The 20,814-nt window shown below is 42.8% G+C and overlaps 1 protein-coding gene across 1 annotated transcript in view; it reads right to left on the reverse strand.

Annotated features, from left to right (window-relative positions):
• The window catches only part of PAPPA2 (pappalysin 2), a 266,866-nt gene that overhangs the window by 63,694 nt on the left and 182,358 nt on the right, over nt 1-20,814 (reverse strand). Inside the window, exons 14-16 of the mRNA XM_058540002.1 lie at nt 13,513-13,684; nt 9,964-10,141; nt 8,523-8,736 (exon numbers count right to left, since the gene is read on the reverse strand). Of these exons, the coding sequence (XP_058395985.1) occupies nt 8,523-8,736; nt 9,964-10,141; nt 13,513-13,684 (564 nt within the window). The remainder of the gene's footprint in view (nt 1-8,522; nt 8,737-9,963; nt 10,142-13,512; nt 13,685-20,814) is intronic.

The following is a 20,814-nucleotide window of genomic DNA, read 5'->3' on the forward strand; positions in this document are numbered from 1 at the left end:
AAAATATAGACTTTTAGAGCTGAAAGTCACTCAAGATTGTCCCTTATCTTTCAGATGTGGAAAAAGAGGCCCAGAGAAATGTAGAAATTTGCTCAAGATCGAAAGTCTTGTTAGCCAAAAGCACGAGATTTGGCGTCAGAATGGTTTTAACGCCGTGTATTGACTGAATGATTGTGGGAAGGCTACTTAAGGATACTCTGAGTCTGTTTCCTCATCTGTAACAGGGGATAATAATATATTGAAATGTATTATTATTATATCAAGTTATATATTACTATATCATAATATATTATACTATTATCTTATTATATAATAAAATTGATTGGTGTCATAAGAAATAAATGGGGTAATGTATGTAAAATGCTTAGCACACATAGCACATAATGATGAATCATCATCACCATCAACTCAATAGAGCAGAGCCCAGGCCTTATGCTTTTTGTGTGTGTGTGAGCAAGATTGGCCCTGAGCTAATATCTGTTGCCAATCCTTCACTGTTTGCTGAGGAAGATTGGCCTTGGGCTAACATCAGTGCCCATTTTCCTCCACTTTTTACGTGGGACGCCTGCCACAGTGTGGCCTGATAAGTGGTGCGTAGGTCTGCACCTGGGATCCAGACCTGCGAACCCCAGGCCACCGAAGCAGAGTGTGCAAACTTAACTATGCCACTGGGCTGGCCCCGCCTTATGCTTTTTAACTCTCTGCACCAAACAATTTTTCTACATGTGTAGAGATGGGTCAAGTACACACGTCTAGCTCCAGGGCCATCACAGCCCTCCCCCTAACTCAGATCAGACAAACCCCACTGAAGGGGTTTACCAACCAAACATTTGTTAAATAGTAAATAGTCACAATGTGAGGGGTATTTATTACAGTCTTGACCTACATTTGTGTTTATAGAACTTAAATAGATTTATGTTCTTTGGAAAAGCTGAGACCATGGGCGACCCTCAGAAAGGATGGCTGTTTACAATTACTCTTAAGAAGATCTGACTACTACAGCACCTTTCAGATGGCATCTTGACGAATGACTTATAGAGGGAGAGGCTGTCTAAATGAAGTTAGAAGGTTGGAATAATTTAGAAGTTAAATTAATTATGAGTCCTAATGAGGTTAACCTGACCTTCACACATAGCGATAACACCTAATGTGAAAAAGGTAAGCATGGGATAAGGAGATAAAAAGATAAGGGAGAATATAATATGGTCTTTTGATAAAATATAAGTCAAACACATTTATTTTAGCTTCCTAGGACGTCAGGTTAATGAAACAATGAAAGGAGTGATTAATGATGATGTGTATGTGGAAGTATACTGCGTGGGAGAAAAAGAAAAGGGCTTAAATGAGAGGGTGTGAATTATAAAATGTGAATAAGAAAGAACTTCTGAAACTACGTAAACTTTATAGTTTCTTTGGAGTTACAAGTCTGTTTGTATTTTCCCTATTATCTCCAAAAATAAACAAGCCTCAAAGAGACATGTAAAAACCTGGCATGCAAAAGTGCTGTTACACTAATTCTGAAAAAAGAAAACATGACTCTGGATATCTTTAGGAAAGTCAAAATCCCATGACTGATACTGTTTGTACAGGAGCAAAGGTTCCACTGGACTTGTGTTCCCTGGTTTGGGCTCTGTATTGGAGTGACTTGGGAGCTTTGCCAAACACTGACGTCCAGCTTCCACTTCCAGAGATTCTGATGTGACTGGTTTGGGCTGTGAGCTGGACATTAAGATTTTTGAAATCTCCCCAGGTGATGCTAGTGTGCAACCAGGTATGAGAACCATTGTTCTGGTGAGCTTGTTGACAGGTCTAACCCTTTTTCTGTTTCTATTAACCTGTACAGAGTTGGTGCTAATCAAGCTTAAATGTCTGTTAAATAAATGAAATTAAAACTGTCTTTGAAGAATGACCATTCCTTCTATGTTGCTGAGACAATTGCTAGAAGAAAAACATACACATATATTTTTAAAGTTTTCTTCCATCCTAAAGCACTTGAAATAGAGATCTCTACCATTTCATAAGAAAAACTCCCTCTTTCCTTCACCATTTTTTGTTTTTTAGCATCAACTTTAACATCAAAATCCTATCATGATTTTTCTTATAAATTTAGTCTTTGTGTGTGTGTGTGTGAGGAAGATTGGCCCTAAGCTAACATCTGTTGCAAATCTTCCTATTTTTGCTTGAAGAAGATTGTTGCTGAGCTAACATCTGTGCCAATCTTCCTCCATTTTGTACATGGGACACTGCCACAGTATGGGTCAATGAGTGGTGCATACGTTCACACCCGGGATCCAAACCCATGAACCCAGGGCTACCGAAGCAGAGCACGTGAACTAAACCACTACACCACCGGGCTGGCCCTAAATTTAGTCTTTTCATCCGTTATTGAGTATCTATCAATAAATGTACTAGCCATTGGGCAAATGATGCTAAACAAATACTCATGGTCTGTTGGAGAATACAGACAGGTAACCAGACCATTTCTGCTCAGTGAGATAAATGATGTTGCCAAGGAAGTTCTGTGTGCAATGGGAGTCTGGAGAGATCTGGTAGGCTTCCTTGATAAAATCGCATCTACGCTAAAAATAGGAGAGCAGGAATTAGCTAAGCTGAAGGTCACCGTCGGGGAGAGCTCTGGGAAGAAGAAATAGCATGTTTGAAGGTCCAGAGGCATGCTAGCCATGGCATATATGAAGAAGTAAAAAAGTCCAGTAGCATTAGAGCCTACGCTACAGAAGGTGTTGTGTGTAACAGCTGGAGATAAGTGGTCTCCCAGGAAGATAGTAAGCCATAAGGCTGGAGAAGTAAGCAAGGCCCAGTGAGATCATGCAAGACCTTGAAACTATTTTTAGTTTAAGCTTTTTTTCCCCCTAAATGAAATGGCAGGAAGGCTGGTCATTCAGTTTTATGAAGGGGAATACTATAATTGGATTTGAGTTTTTTTTTAAGATCCTTTTTGCTGCAGAGTGGTGAATGTATTGAAGGGGGAAAGAGTGGAGTCAGAAAGATCAGTCCAGAAGTGAAAAATGACAGTGGCCTATTATAGAGAAGTGGCAGCAGGGATAGGGAGAAATGGGCATATCTGAGAGTCAGTAAAATGATGACACTTGAAGGGAGTTGATGACTGATTTGATTGAGAGTGAAGGAGAGTCTCAGGTTATGTGCAGGTTCCTGGACCAAACCAACCACATGGAACACAGAAGGATGTGCAGATTTGAAAGAAATCAGAATAGGCTCTGTTTTGCATAGTAAGAGTCTGAGACGCAGGTGGGATATCCAAGTGGCTATATCCATAGGCTGTTGCCCTAATGTGCGTTATGGCCTTTAAGAGAAGAGACTAGAGTGGCAGGTATGGATTTAGGAATCATTAGCATGTGGATGGTAGTCGAGGCTATAGGGTAAATGAGCTTCATCTCTGACAGGTGTGTAGAGCAAGGGAGACAAGCGAGCTCAGAGAAACACCAACACTGAAGAAATGGGCAGAGTAAGAAAACCTAGAAAAGCAAATTGAGAAGAGACAGAGAAGAAGAAGGAAAATCAGGGAGTGAGATGGAACAAAATCAAAGAAGAGTTTTAAGAAGGAGGGTGTAGCCAATTATGGGGTAATAAAGAGCCTGACTCCCTTTTTGATGTTTGACTGCTGACAGCTTTCAAGCCCTACCATCTCCCACATCTGAGCAAGCCTATAAGAAAGTCTGGGTGCCTTCTCTCTGGGCACTAGCAAAAAGTTCAAACCATGCCAGGTCCTTTCACAAGCAGAAACCCTTACCCAAGCCCCACTCCCTAACCATGTAAAACTCCAAGCCAGTCTCCTTTGGATCCAGAGGATCAAGTGGGATCCTCTCCCTCTCCCCCTAGAAAGCCTCATTATGTGAGTAATAAACATTTTCATACTCTCTTGGTCTGTGTGTGGCACCATTAGTTTCAACATCCAAACAAAATTTTGGGTGGGAGGGTCCATCCTATCTCTCAGGGTGACCACAACATAAGCCAAATATTCTCATGTAACACGAGGTCCAACAAGAGTCACTGCATCTGGCAGCAGGGAGGCCCACAGCAGGCTCAGCTGTAGAGGAGAGATGGACGTAAAAACCTGAGTGTCAAAGTGTGAAGGACAGCGAAGACAATGGCAAGATGGAGACAGTGAAGACAGACAACTCTTTCAACAAGTTTCATTGTAAAGAGGAGGGAGAAAGACAGAGTGGGAGCTGAAGGGGGACATGGGATCAAGAAAAACTCAAAACTCTGCTTGTTTGAGTTTTAACACGGGAGAGGCCTGAGCACAATTAAAGAGAAGTAACCAGGTAAGGGGAAGAGGGTTCAGATGTAGGAAAGAAGAATGTAAACGGAGTGAGAGAAATTCCCAGGAAGGGAGATGGAATCCGGAGCAAAGGTGGAGAAATTCATTTTAGACAGGAAGAAGGGGGAGAACATACCTGGGGGTGTAGATTAGCTTGCACACCTGCAGGCAGATTTTTCCACCTTAGGGAGCGAGGTGATATGCTGGAAGTTAGGGAAGAGGGGTCAGGATTGGAGCAGAAGAGGTCTGAAATGGCCTTCAGGAACAGAGACAGTGCTTGTCCTCAACACAGAAGGATTTGGGCCTGGGGTGGGAGGGCCATGTGCCCTTCTTACTACCATCTCGAAGTGCTGGTCTCTCCTTGGTTTGCCTATTTAGAAAGATCTGCCTAGTTTCCCTTTTTTTTTCCTCTCTGTGCCACACAAATTGCTATAATCTACTCTTTAAATCTCACTTCATTGTCTTGTTTTTAAACTGTTTATCCATTTATCTCATTGCAAAGTGTAGAAAATTTAGTAAATATAAATGAGCAAAAAAAGAAAAGTTATATTTCTATAAACCTACTACCTGAGATCATAATTAATATTATAGTCATTTCCACCTATTGAAAAAGTGATTAAAATATACTTTTAATACGGAAAATAGAGATTGTGCTATCTATAACAATTACTTTCTTGCTTTTATCCATTTAGCATTGATTGAATTATGAATGTTTTCCCATGTCTTTAATATTCTTCCAAACACCTTCAATGGTGACAGGATATTTCATGATATGGCTGTACCATCGTATGGCTGCACTAGATAATGGGCATTTTTTTTTTGTTTTATTAATTTTTTTGCCCCCCAACATCCGCTTATACCCTCCTTCTCAATTTTCCTCTGGGGATCCACGAGTTTGGGTGATGCTGACTCCACCCAAGACTTCAAGGTCAGAGTCCTTGACCCAGGCCTAAGCGATTGTATTCCCTGTCCTCAGGGATTAGATTAAGTGTGGGCAGCACCACTCTCAAATGCCAAGAAGAAGGGTCAAGGAATCCAGGGGCCAGAAGAAAGTGACTACCTATAGACCATGTCCCCTTCTAAGCTACGCTTCTAGGAGAAATAACACACATGAGACAGGGAGCATAGAGGCTCTGTGCTCCTTGACGCCAGAGCCTAGCTCGTATTCATGTCTGTTTCTTCATTCCTAACCCAGGGACTGGAATAGAGCCGGCACATGATGAATGTGCCAGCTGCAGCCGTGCCATCTCTGCCACCCCCAAGTTGAATGGGACCAAGCTTAAACAGACTGGATGGAAGAGAAAAGTCAGATCCAGTACTTATCTTGCTGTTCTCTTGAAACAATGTTCAATAGACTTGAGAAGAAGCAGGAAGGGAATGTACTTGGCTGATATCTTGGTAGTTGTTTCCTTCTTTTAAAAAGAAATGAACAAAAAATGATATCTAGCACATGTATTGAACTTCACCGTTTATAAAATGCTTTTAGGACATTACCTACTTTCAGCCTCAAAACAACACTGTTGGATAGAAAGATGACTACCCCTCACATTATGGATGCAAAAATGGAGACACACGGATATTGAGCACATTGTTTAGGTTCACACAAACAACAAGTTGCAAATCTGACCATCAAGTGTCTTCTACTATTCGTAGAACTGCGTAAAATCAACAAGTGCCCACTCTGTCTGGATTGATCTCCCTGCCTGCTTTTCTCAATTTCCTCTCCTCCTGCCTGCATGTCTTAGAAAGAGTTTAGGGCCCCTTTTGTACAACTCTGGGCTCTTTCCACAAGTGAGGAACAAGGCTGACATAGTTCGCTGAGTAAACACAAGCAGCAAGTGACAGTGATTTATGCCCGACTTGCAAACTTCTGATTACCAATCTGCCGCCTGCTATGTAAACAGGTGTAAACTGAGATTTAAATCAGTTTACACAGTGTGGTAAATAATTTAACTTCTCCTCAGCACGGTGCTTGCGAATGTAAATGTTTAAGCCAAAACCGATGCCGACATTGTGATGCAAGCTTCCAGTTTCTCAACCAGAGAAGCTGTGCCAACAAATAGCCCTTGTGTGCCCCTGCTCAGGGTGGGGAAGCTGGCAGCACGAGCGATGCAGGGTAAGGCAGAAAGGCCATCGTTCTGGGGGGAAGGCTCACTGTTCCCAACTCAAAGATCAGCCACAGGCCGAGGGAGTTGGAATATTCCCTCCACCCTTAGTTCTTCCTGGTCCTGCGACTTTTCTCTCCCCCTCAATTATTCTTCGCTGCACTACTCTGCAGGCACCTGAGTTGGCTGCAGGTGTGTGAAAAGAGAAGCAAGAAGAGAAAAGAAAAAAGCAAGAAGACAGCAGCCTTCAGGCTAGTTATAATACCATTCTCACTGGAGGATGACAGGGGCACAGCCTGCCTGTCAATGCCTATGCAAATTGATCTAGGTCCTATGAAAATCAAACGTTGTTTTCAGTTGTCAAAAACTGTTGACTATGCTTGTTAGAGTCTACTGAACCAGAGTGTTCCTCCTTTGAATTTTTCACCAGTATTATTCATGTTCTACTCAGCCTGGCTCTTGCCTGGAGCTGAGAGGGTGAGAAGGGGCTTCCTTCTCCCCTCTCACACAGGATCCTGGGCTTTCTCTGGGGTGGAAGGCCCTGGGCGCAGCCAGATTCAATCCGCCCCATATTAAGCTGGCTGGGTACTGACTAGAAGAAGGGCAAATGCAAGCCAGAGAGTAAGTGTCCTGATTTTCCTCTGCCTCCTTAGAGAATTCTAGCTTACAAGAAAAGTTTGCATCTCCTGGCATCAGTGGTAATGCTATGGCTGGGATTTTGTTAGGTGAAAAAAAAACCTGAGCCAGTCCTGATGGCCTAGTGGTTAAGCACACTCCACTTTGGCGGCCTGGGTTCGGTTTCTGGGTGCAGATCTACACCACTTGTCTGTCACTGGCCATGCTGTGGCGGCGGCCCATATACAAAAAGAGGAAGATTAGCAACAGATGTTAGCTCAGAGCAAATCTTCCTCAGCAAAAAAAAAAAGATCTTAAAAAAAACACCTACTATGGTCAGACTTTTAATTAAGACCTGGGTAAGAAATGAATTTGATTTTCTCCTTTACTGACATAATTTATGACAGGGAAAGAATAGCTACTATTTACTGAGTACAAGGAGTTTCTTTTTCTGAAAGCTTTTTGTTTTGTTTGTTCAGAAGAAGTTTCTTTTTCTGATACCATTTATTGAGCAACTGGCACAAGGCAGGCACGGGGCTGGATGGTCAGTATCTCATTTAATCCTCAACTCAACACTGAGATGTGGGCATTATCTTCAATTTACAAAACAGGAGACAGAGACCCAAAGAGAAGTAAATTGCCTGAGGTTACTCAGCTGATAGAAGGGGAGACATTGGGATTTGAACCCCAGCATGACTCTCTTCAAAGCCTTTCCTCTTAAATTATGCTGTAAAGCTTTTGTTCTTTCTGATCTGCCATGCCTTCAGAAGAAAGGCATCTTGGTTTCTGGGTCTAGGAGTGTGTACACATAAAGTCCAGGAAGAAGAAAGCAGGAAGACTATAATAATAATATTAATAGCTAATATGTGTTGAGTTTTGTTTTAAAAATAAATTACTGAATCTTATGTTTTACACATATTAATTTATACTTAGCCCTGACATCAGCCCTGTCAGGTAGATATCATTAGGATACCATTAGGATATTATTATCCTCGTTTTACAGATGAGAAAGACGGAGGCAGAGAAAGAAACCTTTCCAGTATCACACAGCTAATAAGAGTCTAAATTGAGGACCAGCCCTGGCCGTTTCTCCCAGAGCCACAATCACAAGCCTCTGACGGTCCTGATGAGGATGTTCCAGCACACAGTGGGATTCAGGTGACATACATAACACTTGGGAAGCTCCTAACACTTACTTTCAAGGAAAACAATAATTAGGGCTGAGATTCTTTTAAAAAGCACCTTAGTGAGACTGTGGGATCTCCTTTGGGAAGGAATATCTGTACAGAAAGCACACCTGGTCAACCTGCCTGTCATGACCAGGAAATACACCTGTGCAGGTGAAGAGCGATTCTACAGGAAAACAAACACAACAAGCTATGGCAACCCAGAAGGTCTTAATATTTTTTTCTAAAACAATGGTCTGGGATTTACAAATGAGCCAACAGGAGCAAAGTACAAGGGTAGAGAGAACTGCAAAGACCAGGAACAATCCAACTTACTTCCTGACTTTACTCTCCACACTCTCCACCATGTAGTAGCCGGGTTTGCATTCATATCTGCAGACAGAGCCCACGTCATGGTTGCCCTGGAGGCAGTGAGGCACGAGCAAGTTGGCGTTCGGGATAACAGGGGGAACATCACACTCCAACTTGCAGTAGGCTTCGGGGAGAGACCAGAGCCCATCTTCAAGACAGGTCAGCCACGGGCTCAGTCCTGACTCCAGGAAAGAGAAGCACAGGATGCTCAAAACAGAGAGTCCAGAAATAAAATAGCAGAAAGAACGAAAACTTGTCAACATATTGGCATTCTTAGAAAGTCACATTATTCTTTCCTGAGCAGTTTCTCTAAAGTCTCAGGTCAAAGGTTTATCCTATACCTTTTTACCCACAGAGCACTCAATGTGATCTCTTACACAGAATAGAGGTCAGATAACTATTTCTTGACCTGAATGAAAGAAAGGCTGCCGACTAAATCATGACCTCACTTTCTAACTACAAATAATAAAAATAGAGCAGTGACAGTATCATGGAAAGCATTATAATAATAATAGATGACACTTTTATAGTGCTTATTATATGCCAGGCACTGTCCTAAGCATTTTACATGTATTAACTTGCATAAACTTCAAACCTCAAACAACCCTATGAAAAAGATACCATTATTATCCCCTATTTTGCAGACGAGAAAATTGGGTTTAGGTATTGCCCAAGCTAGTAAGGGGCAGAGGCAGGTTTGAACCCAGGCAGTTTGCATGCAAAGTTCTGCTCTTGAACACCACACCATATGCTTCCGTATAATTCATGGTTTCTCCAGGTGCAATGCACGGACTTTCCACAGCAGTATCACCAGCCCACCTCAGATCTACTACATCAGAACCTGTCAGCGTGAGGCTCAGGAAGCTGCATTTGTAACAGGCCTCCAGGGTCATTGCTACGCATACCAAGTCTAAGAAGTACAGAGGAAGGTGTGGAGTCAGAGCAGGTTCCACTCCATCGTCATCTCTTCCTAGCAGTACAGTCAGGGACAACTCATATAACTGTGTTCTCATCTGTACAATAGAACTAAAAGCACCTAACTCATAGGATGGTTGCAAACACTAAATCAAAAAATGTGCATGATAAAGTGTATCTTGATTATTAATATTATCAGGAAACTGTTAGTTGGCTTGACTCTGGTGGACATACAATCAAATAAAAACAGAGGAAAGTCTAAATTTCTTTCATTAATGAGATCTTGAGCCAGGGCACCTTTCCAGGTCGTCAGGACAAAGAATAGCATTGCCCTGTGGGACTCTGCTCGTGTTACTGTCTTATCAGAAGATAGTGGTACAGCAGGGCAAATGGGAAGGGTATTGGGGTGAAGAAAAGATCCCCAAAGCACCCCCAAAAAGGGAGGGAGTGAAGAGAACTTGCATACAGGTCCTGGTTGGCCAGACAATACCTTGAAGCTTGGCTGGTGGGACACAGGAGATTGAGCAGCGTTTCAGAAAGTCCGTTCCCTCTGAGCAGGAGAAGGTTGCGTAGTTCACTAAAGATGAGTCGGGGATGCCACAGTCAAGGCGCATGCAGCTCACAGCCTGGTCCCAGTGCCCAGAGGAACACGTGAGCAGAATTTCCTTCTAGAAACAGAGAATTTTCCTCTGTCAAGGTCTCATAAAAAGACTTATCAAAGTAGTTCCCAGGCTTTGGAAGCGTCCTGGTGATTACTTATGCAAAACAGGTAAAATTATTTTGCATTTCTCCCTCTTTTTGCCTTATTGTCTTACTATCCAGACTCACAATACCCAGGTGTGATGCTGATGACAGCCCCTGTTAATCTAAGAGAATCATTAAATGGAGATGCTCCTCCAGGCCAATTCTTGGCTGCCCTCCAAGCGCTCCTCCAGATCCGCTCTCTACCCTTCTCCACTCTGCTCTGTGCCCAGGGATGCTGGCCCCTGTGGATTTCATGCCTCTGTCTTGTGCTTGGGTTCAGCACCCAGAACACACGGGCAGGAGATTGGAAAGGGAGGGAGGTAAGGGAGGGCGAGGTGCTTACTCTTCCTACTCCCTCCCTGGGGGGTCGCTGCGGGTTGCCTTCACCCTTTGGCAGCCCTCTCCACACAGCTCCTACACTCTCTTCCTGTGGATTCTGCTAACTGCTCCCTATAGTCAACTTCCCAGGCCCAGGGGTGATAAAAGAGCCCCTTCACCCCCAGATACTGCACCATCTCCTTGTAATTTCCCCATTTCCTGCCCCCACCTTATAAGGAGTTCCTTTATTAAGTTCTCTCAAATTGCCCACTTTTGAGCATGTTACCTGTTTCTTGCTGGGACCCTTACTGATAAGCCAACTGATGATGCTACTGAAGATAACTACCTCCAATGAGAATGGTGCAAAGTATCTAAGAACAGCTGAGAATTAATGTGTACAAGGAGCCTTCCAAATCTAGTGGTTAAATTTGAGCCATTCCAGCCATTTCCCTGGGGCTATCATTTCATAGGGTAGCCCTAGAGTTCATCATCACGAAATATTTAAAGAGACACTTACTGAGCACTTACAAGGGCCAGGTTCTATACTAGGTTTGAATAAACAAGACACCCTCAAGGAGCTAATAATCTACCAGCGGAGCAAATCACAGGTTGAAACAGTGGCTCAGAAAACATCAGATGGGGAAGAATGTAAAGGAGAAAGATAGAAAGGAAGAGAGAAAAGGGAGTAAAGAGGAAAACTGCAAGAGAGAGATTTTTATTTGTTATATCTGACCCCCTTCTATAATGATTTGAGAGACTACAATACTAGGAACACAAATGACAAAATGAAAGAAGGAGGAAATGGGGACCAAGAGGAAAGAAAATATAAATATGTGAAAAACACAGCAGTATCACATATATATGTGCTTATTTTGTGGGGGCGAGACAGCACTATGGGGGCTGGAGGAAGGACTGCCCATCCTTGGACAGGAGGAAGAGTGTTTGAGAGTGTTTGTGGGGAGGTTCACAGAGCAAGTGACACGGGAACTGGCCTTTGAAAGATGAGTGGGACTTCCCAGCAGCAGAGGGGAAAAGGGAGAAGAACATGTTCAGAGTCAGGGAAATAAGATGAGCAGGGACTGAGAGACCTGGAAGCTCCTGGCATGTTTGGGAAAAAGCAGAGCCGTCACTCTAGCGGATGGGTTACCAAAGGTCAAAGAGAGAGCGGGGAGCTTCTGCGACTCAACCAGCCATCCCACCAGGTGACCACAGTGGCACCAAAGCCACAGGTAAAATGACTGGTGAAAGCACCTGTCACCCCCCACACCCTCTCCTGGCTAGCTGCTCCTCCCTGCTTCCCAGTGTTTCCCTGTTCCTGCCAGAAGGACCAAACTCAAAGCCTGACACATTTTTCTGTTTAGTTTCAGTTCTTGTGTCAACAAAAAGCAAATATCCCCACTGTCTTGTGATCACGAGCTGGGATTGTATAATTTCCTCAGTGGGGCCAGCCTGGGGTGACAGGAGCAGTCAGCTGGAGAGCTGTGTTTGCTGACTCCACCATATGGTTGGCAAAGAATGAGCTCCCACCTTCCTCCTCCCAACCCAGACTCTGCCCCTCACATATTTATCACAGCCTGGAAGTCTGGCTCAAACTGTAATGATCACTTAAAGAAGGTCTCTTAAATACTGCATATATTGCCTGGTTTTTCTCCTGGCCTCCTTAAGTATTGTCCATTTTGTCTTGAATTAGCTCCTAATTTTAATCTATTGCAAATACTGTCTTTTCTTCTCTCCCCTTCTTTACCTATCACACAAATATATTCGGTCCCTACATTTTTTTTGTTCTTTTTCATTCTTTCAATCTCTTTTCTAGTATGAGTTAAGCTGGGTTAAGAACAGGTGATAAGAGCTCTGCCTTTCTGACCAAAGCATCATAGACCAAGGAGTTGGTGCCTCAAGGTCTATTGAAACTGTTTCTCTCTACACAGAACCTAACCCATCTGAAACCAAAGACTGTGTCTTTAAATTCTGACCATCTCAAAGCAACAGAAATTCTCCCATGGATCCTCAACCTGCTAGGCAGTCAACTGTTGTACCAGTCAACCAGTACAAAAGGAAAAAACATTCGAATCTTCTAAACCATTGACATATGACTGTCAAGCAGGCTTGTACTCTCCTCACATCACACCTGTCTGCACCATTCCAAGCTCAAGCTTCACTGTCTTTTGCCTAACTCATCCTTTCTCTATCTCATATTATGGTCATGTTTTTTAATGGTTGAATTCAAGTTTAAAATTCCTCTGTAGAGTATTGAAAGTTCTCTAAAGGAAAGATGGAAAACAAAATTCTTAGTTGGGAATACATTATCATGCTCATAATAATGGCAAATTAACAGAGTTCTATGTGCCTTGTTTTGCTGGAAGCTTTTAAATTATTTCCAATCTATCATCATATTAACTCAATGACATAAATTCTTCTCTTCTAATTATTTTGCAAATGTGGAAACAAACCTAAAGAGGTTAGTTTCTTGTTTATTTGTTTGTTTTTTACCTAAAATTACACACCTAATAAACAGTGGAGACAAAATTTCATTCCGAGTCTGTCTCTGGAGCCACTCTCTTAACTAATATATTCTACAACATCCAAATCACTTTGAAATCCTGGAAGGGGTGCTGACTGCAACCTATCTTTTCTGCAAATTGTGGACAAGTCTAAACTGTGGCATTCTCATCTGGAAGGCAAAAGTGGGGACCATAATTTCTGACAGGAAGACAAAGACAAGAGACAAGAACAGAATAAGCATTACTATCTACTGCCCACCTGGAGAGAAACTGACACTAGTTAATGGGAACTACACATGCTCTTATATACCTTGCATTTCTATCAAGTCAGGCTTCTCCTTACTTGTTCGAGTCCTCATTTTTCCTTTTAAATGATTTAAAAACACCTGCCCTTCCCCTATCTGGCTAGGGAGAGGTACATGAGTACCTTGCCTCCCCAGGAGCTTGGTCCTGATGACCACAGGTTTCCAACTCACCTGCATGGGTCTGAGGTACTGCCCACTGCTGGCCTGAAGGGCAAACCCCCTTTGACAGGTGATAGCACATTTCATGTGACCTGGGCCACCAGACGTACAGTTCACCACATCCGCATGATCAAGCAGCAATGGCGCACAGCTGCCCTGCTCCCCACAGGGCCGATGGACACAGCTGGGGATGACAGAAACAGAAACATCTTAGACGGACTCAGAACCAACAGGCAGTAGCCAAGACTCTGTAGCTCCCTCTGGGAAGTGCCTCTAAACCAAAGAGGACAACTTTTCTCCAAAACCTACATTAAACTCATCATCTCCTTCTATACAACCTGGAAGCATGCAACATAAAATAAACAAGAACAATATCAGCTAACAAGCAACGATTAACGGACCTATGGCTCTTCAAGGAGGACAAAATGGTAAGAGAAATGGTAGAGTGTGTGTCCCAAGAGCCTGGATGGCATCAGAAATGAACAGATCAGAGGGTAATCCTCAAAATATTTAACAACCAGTTGTTTGCTGGGCCCCAAACAATCAGAACAGACCCAGGACAAAGGTCAGGAGTGAATCCTGGGAGCCCCTGTTTGCATCGGCATTAACCTTTTAGTTGTTTGATCACAAGTTGGCCCCTGGGGGCCCCTGTATGAAGGGTCTGGGTATCTGAGATGGCAGGAAAGTCAACATTTACTTACTGATTGGTATGGAAATATTTTTTACAACTAGAGCAGCCACCGCAGAACACTCCACTGAGAATCAGCACTGGCTAATCAGGAATTGAGCCCATGAAAGGAAGAGGAAACTCACACATGCTAAATCCCTGTCACATGCCTGACATCATGCTGGGTGCTTCTAGGACATCATCTCAGCAGAGGAGGACTGCTGCCTGGATCTCTAGGGCCAACCAAACGGGAACAGGAGAGAGAGATCAACTCCCCAGAATTAAGGGAGACTCAGCCTGGACCATGACAGCAGCAAGGACGCGACACAGCAAAAAGTGTTACCTTCTTACCAAGGCAGAACCATAGAGATTAAAAATTAGGGCATTGTTTCTAGGCTGTCTGAATATGAATCCTGGCTCCATTATTTACTATCTGCGTGATTTGGTTGAGTTATTCGTTCCCCAGTGTTTCAGCTCCTTTCCCCATAAGAGGGGGACAATAATGGTACATATCCCACAGGGCTGTTATTGTTCCCAGGTTAATCCCCTCTACTGCTCCACTGCAAATGGTCCAAGTGCCACCCTTAGTGGCTTGTTTTCTGTTAGCCACTCATACTTTTTGGTTTTCCCACTTCTGTACCTTTGCTCAATTTGTTGAGATTTCTAAAAGGCCTTCCTTCTCAAGAAGCCCCTCCAGATACCTTCCTCCTTTGAACCTCCCAGGGAAATTTTAAAAATAACTCCTTTCTTTTACTCTATCTTTTATTATCATCATATAAGCAATTGCTTGTTCTTTAGTTAATTAATTTATTCATCCTTTGATCCACAGGGAAATTAGCATCTGAGTGTCTACTAAATGCTGACTCTTCCAACCAGATTACGAACTTCTTGAAGACAAATACCGACTCTTACCCACTTTTATATGCACCATATACTTTGCTGTAGTAGACAATAAAAGATAGCTGAATTAAATTTGTTCATATTATAAACAGCAAAGTAAGTCAATGGCTATCAAAATGGGAAATTTGTTCAATTTTATAGTGACAGATGGGGATGTGAAATACAAAAATATCATTATCAAACAATGATTCAACCATCTTGCCCTATTCATTCATTCATTAATAAATATTTACTGACCACTTACAGTTGGCAAGGCATTGGTCTGAGTCCTGGGGGCGTAATACATATCATGCCCTTAGGGAACGCATGTCTAGCGGGTGAGAGCTACAAGACATTCTGATGTTGTTGCCAGTGGCGCTAAGTAATTAGCCAAAACAACTACTGTGAATCTCAGTACCATTAATTTGCTCAATTTGCCCTTGAATTGTGTCAGCCATCAACGACTTTATCAGAGAGCTGGGCAACAATATAAGAAAGTAGAAAATAAAATGTCATTGAATATGCACATACTGCCTTGAAATAATTGAGAACTGATTTAAAAAGCACTAGTCTCAAAAGAATGGATTTGATCTGAATATGCTAAATTTGCTGCCCCTGATCTTGTACCCATGGGATTTAAGTCATATGTCAGTGACATTCTCATGTCTTCTATCTATGCTTATTAGGTATAGGACAGAGGAACTGGAGATGAGTGGTATAAAGAAAATGTTTTTACTCCTTTAAGCCCTGATTATTCCCTGCGATGGTGTGGCATCCCTCAGACTCACTCCATGGAGCCTGATGGAGGGAGGAATATATGAGTTGGGGAGGGGGGGTTTGTTAACTGTCAGTGCAAATTCCCCAAATCCAATGCTCATAATTGAGTATGCAATACAGGAGATAAACTTTTGTCTCTGAATCTTTATTCAACCTCTCTGGATAAGGAATCTGAAACCTGACCATCCTTCATGGGATGAGATCACAACACCTCACTGGTGATGCTAAGGAACTCCAAGTTCCAAAGATGCTACATGCCCTTGATGTCCACAAAAGGTAGTATTTCTTCAGTATGTTAAGCAGAGAGTACTAGAAAACAGAATCCTTAACAGTTCTGGTTCATGGCAGCCTATTGCCAAGAAATTAATGTGAAATAGTATGTGCTGTTTTTCAATGACTCCATCCAATTAATTTGTGTCATCACTGAGGACATATATATATGTGCTGAGATAAGGCACAAAACAAATACTCTGAATGAGCCTCCTTCCATCAAGATGGGGTTCCATTAACTACTGTTGCTATGACTACCGGTGTGAGAAGTCCATCCAGCACTGGCAGCAAAGGAGGAAGAGTGAGACAAGGGAGCATAGAAGAGGGGGAACGTGGCACGAAATAAGACCAAGACAAAAAAAAAGAAAAAGCACCAAACCCAGACCTGTTTATGAAGTGAGAAATGGTTTTAGGGCAACTGCTGCAAATTCTTTCACTAGCTTATATTTCCATTTGCTTCCTTTTTAAAGAATCTGTTTTATGAGGATGGTGTTTGTCAGGTCATTAGCTTCTGATGGCATCTGGTACCAATTGTAGGCTTCTCACCCTTGCACCCCGACCCTAAACCCCCTTCTGAGTTTCTCTTCCACTACAAACACTGCTTTTTTGAGTGAACTTGTGTTCTCCATTTTGTCACCGTCCCGATATGTCCTCCTTTCTACCTCATGCTACATAAGCTCCGATATCACAATGATAACGCTAATAGTAAAAATAATGAGTCTTAAAACTTCTCAGAAGTTTTCTTCTTATGGTCTTTGGACAAATGTTAATGAAAGTGGCAGAAGGGAAGCCTTACAATGCCCCAGAGAGGTGGGAAGCTAGGTATTTATCTTGGTTTGACATACAAGGAAACCAAAGCTGCTTGGAGACTGGCTGGAGGCCACGCAGCGAGTCAGAGGAAAATCCTCAGGCTGGATCTCAGAGTCCCCACTCTCGGGGCCGCCTAGGCCACAAGGCCATCTCCCCGGGCCGCCTAGGCCACAAGGCCATCTCCCCGGGGGATGAGGTTGCTCTCCCGCTGCTTTCTTCTCAATTCAGGAGCTGGCAGCACAGGTCAGGGTGAGCCAAGAAGCTCCTCAGCAGGGTAGTCAAGGGAAAGGATACAATATTTAACAGTCCATCTGAGTTTCAAGTAGTTTTCTCTTAAATGATAGCAAATCAAATTGGCAATATTTGTCCAGCTGCCACTGTCTGCAAGATGCTCTGCTAAGTGTGCTTCCTCCCTTTGGCAACAGCTCCTTGCTCTTACACCTGTCTTTTCCAGATCTTTCCCCACACCGCTCACAGTGTGTTCTCAGGTAAGGGTATAATGAACCCAGTCAGATGTGATTCACAGGTATTTCCACTTTAACAAGAGACAAAGTTTTAAGCCAAAGGAATGTGTTTTTCATGATGGAATTTTAATTCAGTAGGCCCTTAGAAATCACGCTCTGTAGATGGCCACCTATCCATAATTCTCGCTTTGCTCTTTGTCTGTCTCTCTTCTGGTCCTCACTCCCCAAAGTCACTATGTTTGAGGGTTTTAAAAAATGCTTTCAACTGTTCAAAATGTATGTTAACCTCAGCTATCCTCTTGCACGTAACCTGCTTGTGGGCACCCAGGCACAATCCTAGTGCCGTCCTACCTTAACAATTTGTGTGTTTCTTTTGTTGGTTGGGTCTGTGAGTGACATACTCGGGAAACCTCTGTTGTCACATTTCCATAAAAGAGTGGCCCTCGTATGCCACGAGGCAAGCTTTCTCAACCACAGCCCCCGTACATTCAACTCACCTAAATAGCTTTTAAAAAATATAGACACACAGGCTTTGTCCCCTGGAGATTTTGATTCTATCAGCCTGTGGTAGGATCCTAGCATCTGTGATTTTTTTAAGTTTCAAAGTTTTTGAGCTCACCAGGAGTGAAACCCAGCACCAGAAAGATTTGATTATGTGTAACCTGAAAGATATTTCAATAAATCCCATAGGCCAAGACTCTAAAATAACAAGGCTGATTCCAGACAGAGAAACTGGTTCCATTCTTGATCATTATGCTTTAATGTATTAAGCACAAATTATCACGTAGAAGCCACAAGATAGATCAAAAGCATAAAGCATTTGCCTTGTTCTGAAAAAGCTTATAATACAGCTGAATAGAGCAAATAATTAAATCATGTGTTACTGATTATAAATTCATGGCTGGTTCATGAAGAGTTTTACCATTGGACATGATTTGTCCTCAGTGACTAAATAGGATTTGGAAAAACAAAAAAGATGTCCTGGAAAGCTACCTCCAACGCTTTGCCGACAGAATGCCAGGCAAGGTGGCAATCTCAAAGCCTAGACAAAATAATCATTTCCTCCCTACCACTGAGAACTGAAGCAAATTCAGTATGTGTGGGTCTCTCAAATTCTGACTAACAAATTTAAAGAACCTATATTGAAAGGAGTCAACACCTTTGTTTGAAGATAAAACTTAGGGGCATGTTCCCAAAGTCTTCCTCCGCCTTTCAGTGGCTGGCAAGGAACAGGGCAACGCTGACACCAGAAAGCAGACATCATTCTCTTCAGAGGAACAGACAGACCCACTAACAAACCTGTTATGAGCTGTCCCCCAGGGCACGCCAAACCAGGCACCTCTTTTTAGTTTTCCATTTCTGGAGGCCACCAGAGGGAAGTTGACCTAGCTTCCAGCCAATGCCCACATTTGGGAAGCTAGGTAGTTCCTGACAAATGGATGAAGTCCTGGCTGTTCTGCCCACAGCTTCCCCACAGATTCAGTCCAAGGTTCCCCTGAGGGTCCGAGTCACCCTAGAGGAATTTCAGGAGGCTACAACAATTTTCCAGAGTCAATCAGAATCAGTAATGAAACCCCTATTTCTGGAAGATTATGTGCTAAAGACCCCATTTCTTGCATGTGACTGCTGAGGGGTATGGGGAACTTTTAACAATGATCTTAGAGGAACTATAGCTTGTTAAAACTGAAATAGACTTTAAAGATAATTCAACCCAAATTCCTCATTTTAGAGACAATGAAATTGAGCCCAAAAGAAATGATGGGATATTCTAGAACTTTCTACCACACTAAGACTACAATATAATACCAAAGAAGCATTTTAGTAAGCTTTGACTCAAACTCAAAATCAGAATGACATGGCTTGAGAACTTTTCTGAAGTCAATATCCTATCCTCCCTCAGGCAGCCAGAAAAGGCTGACTACAACTTGGTTACCTGAAATCTACATTAAGTTAGGAGAAACTGTCTGTCATCTGTACCACACTTTTTGAGGGACAGCATGGTGTGATGGAGAAAGTAGTAGATCAAGGCCCGTGTGACCTGTGTTCAGGTCTTGGCTTGCCCCTGCTTACCTCTATAACCTTGGGTAAGTCTCTTAACCATTCTGGGCCTCTGCCACAAATTTGTAAAATGACGGAGTTGAACTAGGTTCTCTCAAAGGTCCCTTCCAGCTCTACCATGGTATTTAATTTCATAGATGAGGTGATGGTGGTATTGGGGGTGGGAGTACAGAAAACCCATGAATGGGCAGGATGTGGTGGGGAACCCAAGAAAAAGTTTCTTACAATCTTTCTTGCCCAGCGTAAGCTTTTGCTTAATGTCCCAACTTTTCAGTTGTTTAGTTAAACAAATTCATTTATCCAAGAAGTGCCACCATTGACCAAATAGCAATCCCAGTGGTTTCTGTAGAAATAACTCTTTTAAGGTTAAATAGTAAAAGAGGATCAGATTTCTCTCCATTCCCCCACTGTGTGTTACTGATTCTTATTGAAATAAGAGGGTGTGGGCTAAGAAGGAATGTATGCTCTGGATTTGGCAGCAGATGGAAGTAGGATGTACAGAATGTGGAGTGGACTGGAAGAGACAAGAGTCCTCATTAATCTTTCCCCCACCAACAGCAAAACCAAATAATAATAATAGCAGCATCCATTCTTAGACAGCTTTGCTGTTTCTCCAAACCAATACAAAAAGATATGGTCTCTCCTCTGGCTCCCCATTCTATCTCCTCCTCACTTCTGGCTCCGGCTCGCTTTGTAGGACAGGAACCACATTAAATGACAAGTATATTTCCATCGGCCTTCTCGGGCAGAACAATGCTGGTACTTTGAGGGGTTTTACTGAAGGATTATACCAACTGAGAAGGAAAAATTAATTCAAGTTCTCCTCCGATGCATTTCATCTGAGAGAAACAGAGGAATCTCAGTAGTAATTCTGATTATTCCCTCACATGACAGAGAAAAGACGAATTATTGCACTAAGCAGATTTCGCCATCCACTCCTGTATTCTGAGAAAGAAGAAGTCTCCCCTGCCCCTCTACTGAAGTCCCTGCCTGAGGTTTGCCTCTCAAAACATCCCTATCGGGAGATACCCATCTCTTCCTAGAATGTGACCTATTTGTAAGTTCAGGACTGGACTCTGGTGGCCCCAGTACTGGGTAATTTGCTTTGCTCATTTCTAATTCTGGGCACAGTTTTTACCACGCCTGGCTGTAGCAGTAGAAGTCCCATCCAAGTGCCCCCTGTCCTACTAAAGAGAAACAGATTTATATCACACAGCCAAAAGCACTCCCTTTCAAAAGCCCTGTCTCACCAAGTTTCAGAACCCATGATTTTAATGTAGATTATAAAATATATGGAATACGAAAAGAAGAGTCAAAACAATTACTGGCTAATCAGCAGAGAATGTGCTTCCTAGCACTGCACCAGGGAAGCAGAAACAACAACAAATA

This window comes from Diceros bicornis, chromosome 4 (genome assembly GCF_020826845.1).
Source record: "Diceros bicornis minor isolate mBicDic1 chromosome 4, mDicBic1.mat.cur, whole genome shotgun sequence".
Taxonomy (NCBI): Eukaryota; Metazoa; Chordata; class Mammalia; order Perissodactyla; family Rhinocerotidae; genus Diceros; species Diceros bicornis.